The 4,352-nt window shown below is 33.6% G+C and overlaps 1 protein-coding gene across 2 annotated transcripts; it reads right to left on the bottom strand.

Annotated features, from left to right (window-relative positions):
- Positions 1–1,116: 1,116 nt before the first annotated feature.
- On the bottom strand, positions 1,117–3,214 carry LOC109862976 (transmembrane protein 192). 2 transcript variants are annotated; one of them, XM_020443151.1, is made up of 4 exons: positions 3,113–3,214; positions 2,510–2,590; positions 2,034–2,430; positions 1,117–1,952 (listed from the first exon to the last, which is right to left on the bottom strand). In XM_020443151.1, exons 1-4 carry the CDS (start codon positions 3,170–3,172, stop codon positions 1,702–1,704), a joined length of 789 nt encoding a protein of 262 aa, XP_020298740.1. In that variant the 5' UTR covers positions 3,173–3,214; the 3' UTR covers positions 1,117–1,701. The 2 variants fall into 2 exon arrangements, with proteins under 2 accessions (XP_020298740.1, XP_020298741.1); XM_020443152.1 differs by lacking the exon at positions 3,113–3,214 and having other exon boundaries at positions 2,510–3,100.
- Between the last annotated feature and the right edge of the window lie 1,138 nt (positions 3,215–4,352).

The following is a 4,352-nucleotide window of genomic DNA, read 5'->3' as shown; positions in this document are numbered from 1 at the left end:
AGGATTCGAACTCGAGATCTTCATGTTCGCTGCCGTTGCACTCAGTCCGCGTGAACTGCTTGTTCCTTACTAACAATAAAATGTAATTATGGTTATCTACTTACTCTCAAGCTATTCTAATTTTAAGACAAAATATAGCGATACATACTCCAAATAAAAGAGAAATTGAGACAATTGGTACAGTACTTAGCACTTGAAAATTAATCTCTTCTTGGGAACTGAGAAATGCCTGAAAAAAGTGCTCTTCTTCCATTTCAAGAGATTATACAAAAAATATTCATGGAAATATTGTGTATTCTAAAGGATTTAAACAATAACGTCAGTGTAGTACACTTCTAAACTTCAAAAATACCAAAACAAAACAAAACTTATGCTTGATAATTGATGACATATTACAAGACATTGTTTAGTAAATTGGAATTTGAGTAAACAAACGTGTCTATGAAAACTTGAAATTTATATTATATATATATATATATATATATATAATCTTGAGATGGAAGACTGTAATATATACATATATATACATCCTGTATACATATATATATATCATATATCATTATATATATATGTATACAGGATGTCCCAGAATTGTAAGTGTAACATCTCTCGTAGGCAGGTAGAAAGAGTAAAACTGACTCGAAAAGTCCTATATACTATTTTATGGTATATAAGACTTAATCTTATATACAAATTAATCTTTGGAGGCCTGATTCAGTTTGCCGATTAACTGATTAACTTGATGAAAGGTATCGGGACCCGGGAAGAATCTTGAGATGGATAGTAGGATTCAAACTCGAGATCTTCATATTCGCAGCCGCTGCACTCAGTCCGCGAGACCGCTTGTTCCTTACTAATAAGAAAATGTAATTATGGTTATCTAGTTATTCTCAACTAATCTACACATTTAATTTATTATTTACTTAAATTATTACTTTATTAAAAATATTGCAGTGCAATGTACCTGTAACAATTAGGCAAGATTTGTAATAGTTACAAGATTTGTAATAGGACTGTCTTATGCGCGTGAAACAGCCCGATGCATGCTTATTCGTGGATCTTTGTTAATTAAGATCTCGGTAACTATTGTGTGAATTTCGCAAAATACTATAGGACTTTTTGACTCAGTTTTATTCCTTTTACTTGCCTACAAGAGATGTTACACTAATTCTGGGACACCCTGTATATATTCATCCGGTTTACAGACATATTGCATTTTTGCTAAAATTTATGACTCGGCACGTGTTGTTGACAACTTGTTATGTTGCTCTTTATGTTAGGTTAGTGATAAACCGTTGACAGCAAATACACGGCAAGGTGTCGGCAACACATGTTGACTACGTCTGATGTCAAACCAAAGACAAATGCCTGACTCATTTTGTTCAAAGTTTGCTGAAAACTCAAACGCTTTGATTTCGTCAACATGACAGCAAAAACACAGACAGATAACTATCAGGGATGTTCACAAAAATAAGTGTCTAAAAATGTTTTTTATCATTACGCAACGTCTGTTAGTGTCTCAAATCTGTCATTTGAGATAACATTCATGAAAACATGCTGCTGTTTAAAAATTTGTACATATATGCAAATACACTTGATCTAATGATAAACATTGAACACAAATATTCAAAATAAAAAAGTGTCAGTAAAAAAACTACTTGTTTTGAAGTCGAATTATATTTATAGTATACGATCATGATTTCAAGCTTCACTTTGCGCTTCTCTTTGCTGAGACACTAACAACATTATTCTATGACTTAGTTTAACATTATGATCTTTTAGGTATCTAATTAAGTCTGCCTGCTTCTCCAGAAGCTCTTCTAAGTCTATTCCTCTTTGATGATAACCGACCTCACCCATTCCAGCATAAGAATTTTGCGTAATCGGTGACATCCATTCGTCGCGAGTGACGTCAGGCGGTAGACGCAATCGATTGAATTGCATAACACTCTCTATATAAAAATTCCATTTTTTCAGTTAACTTTTTTTCTTTGATGGTCTCTAATTATCTACATCTTGGGTGAAATACTTACTGATGTAGTTAACATAAGCTGGCAAAATAATTACAAGTTCTATGCTAGTTAGTAGAAAGATGTAATTAAGGGGTGTAAACCATTCTGACATTCTGCAGTATTTCTCATAATCGACTTTATGTGTGTGATGTAGAATCACAGTTAAGAATAGGTAGCATGTGTTCCATAGCGACGTGATGAAGAAGGGTATTCTTATAAGCCGGTATGTTGTCTGATAAAAATCTAAATATCCATTAATACGCAACTTGTGATGCTTTGTCTTGACCAAGTGGTCTGCCACCATGACCACCAGCCAATAAGCACAGTGGAGATACAAGTATATGAAATATGTGTTGCATTTATTCTGTTCTTCTGGCCAGACAGATATAAAAATTATTCCAGTAATTTCCAAAAGCACCTACAATTAAAAAATATTCCAGTATTATATCTAATTCCAGTTCTTTAATAATTTTAAGACAAAATATAGCGATACATACTCCAAATAAAAGAGAAATTGAGACAATTGGTACAGTACTTAGCACTTGAAAATTAATCTCTTCTTGGGAACTGAGAAATGCCTGAAAAAAGTGCTCTTCTTCCATTTCAAGAGATTATACAAAAAATATTCATGGAAATATTGTGTATTCTAAAGGATTCAAACAATAACGTCAGTGTAGTACACTTCTAAACTTCAAAAATACCAAAACAAAACAAAACTTATGCTTGATAATTGATGACATATTACAAGACATTGTTTAGTAAATTGGAATTTGAGTAAACAAACGTGTCTATGAAAACTTGAAATTTATATTTTCATGTGTTGAAGGAAAATCAGAGTGAAATATTTATATATGGTTTGGTGCCCTTATGGCTAAGTAGAAAATATTTATATATGGTTTGGTTTGGTGCTCTTTTGGCTCAGTGGACCTATAAAGCTAGTCCATACGCCATTCTGTCTTTTTGATAACAGGTTTAAAACCGTGAATTGGGTTTCTGACGCCAAGCCACGAAGTTGTATATTTGTTTAAATTAAAGATAATAAAGAAACTGGTGTAAAACACCGACAATTGTCCAAAAATATTCACAGCGTAACTACGCACATCCAACCGATACGGCTGATGCAATCCAACTTGAATATTTATATATTCTTTTCTTGACATATATAAAGCCCCTTGCACACACAATGGACGGAATAGCGATAGCGATAGAAATAATACCAGTTGTAAAGAGTTTATATTTATAAATAACGGTAGAAACAGCGGAATCTAACATACAAAAATACACATGTATCAATGCAGATCAGAAAATCAGAATAAGCAATAGCGATAAAATTTCCGACGAGTTGGAATTCTGTGTCTAAAACTGTGTTATTTCTATCGCTATCGCTATTCCTTCCATTGTGCAAGGGGCTTAAGATGCAAAAAGTGTAAAGGCTATCATACATAAAATTACTTAAGACCGTAAAGCCTATGTCACACTACGGATTGGGATTGAGATTGGATTGAAATTTGACCAATCAAAAAAAAGAAAACCAATCCTACATTTAGTGATCTTTGCTCTGATTGGCCAAATTGCAATCCAATCTCAATCCTAATCCGTAGTGTGACATAGGCTTAAGACGTAACCGTAAAGGGTCGTCTACAATAGGTCTGTTTTTCTTGTATACACTTCGTACACTTTGGTGTAAAGTGTATACTTTAGCGTTCTTCTTGCCGGAAGTGACGTTGATTTACGTCATTACACGCTGTTCTTCTTGAAAATGTATTACACTTTATTGATGCAATTTACACTTGTTTTTTACACCTTCTTGAGAGGTGGTGTAAATCTAGTGTAACATTACACTTTTTCTTTGTTTATGTTTTGAATGTCATTTTAGGATTCAGTTGGATATCAGGGGGTCCAAACTCGTCTCTTGTGAGAAGAGGAACGCTGTTTTCAGCGCCGCCTGGGCTAGGTCCCCGGAAGTAGTAAACTAAAGAACGAGTGGTGGGAGATACCGCCATATTTAAACCGTCGCACGTGCGTGCCAGTATAGGTATACTTATACAGCGAATTCGATAGCCTGTACCAGTACGCATTGAGTGCGACTTTTTTAATAAAACTTTTTTTGGAAGTTTCATTGAAAAAATCGCATTCAGTGCGCACTAGTGCAGACTACCGAATCTGCTGATCTAGATATTGAAAGTAAAGTTAGATATTTTCTGAGCGATATCACAAAGTTTAAATGTTATTATCGGTACATAAAAAATGTTTTATAGTTATTATACAAACTATTTCAGAATTATAATCATAAAACAATAAATAACATTCATTCAAACTTAACCACATCGCTCAGAAATT

Source organism: Pseudomyrmex gracilis, unplaced genomic scaffold, assembly GCF_002006095.1.
Source record: "Pseudomyrmex gracilis isolate BER0280 unplaced genomic scaffold, ASM200609v1 scaffold_2789, whole genome shotgun sequence".
NCBI lineage: Eukaryota > Metazoa > Arthropoda > Insecta > Hymenoptera > Formicidae > Pseudomyrmex > Pseudomyrmex gracilis.
The sequence above is the reverse complement of the archived record's forward strand: the minus strand, read 5'-3'. Positions and strand labels throughout refer to the sequence as shown.

What these genes read in the sequence shown, in the direction of transcription:
- LOC109862976 (XM_020443151.1), bottom strand. Translation starts at nt 3,172, where the DNA reads ATGTCAAGAAAAGAATATATAAATATTCAAGTTGGATTGCATCAGCCG. An exon ending in CAATTTCTCTTTTATTTGGA is followed by an intron (nt 2,431 to 2,509) that starts GTATGTATCGCT and finishes TTTTAATTGTAG; the next exon opens with GTGCTTTTGGAAATTACTGG. An exon ending in AGCTTATGTTAACTACATCA is followed by an intron (nt 1,953 to 2,033) that starts GTAAGTATTTCA and finishes ATTTTTATATAG; the next exon opens with AGAGTGTTATGCAATTCAAT.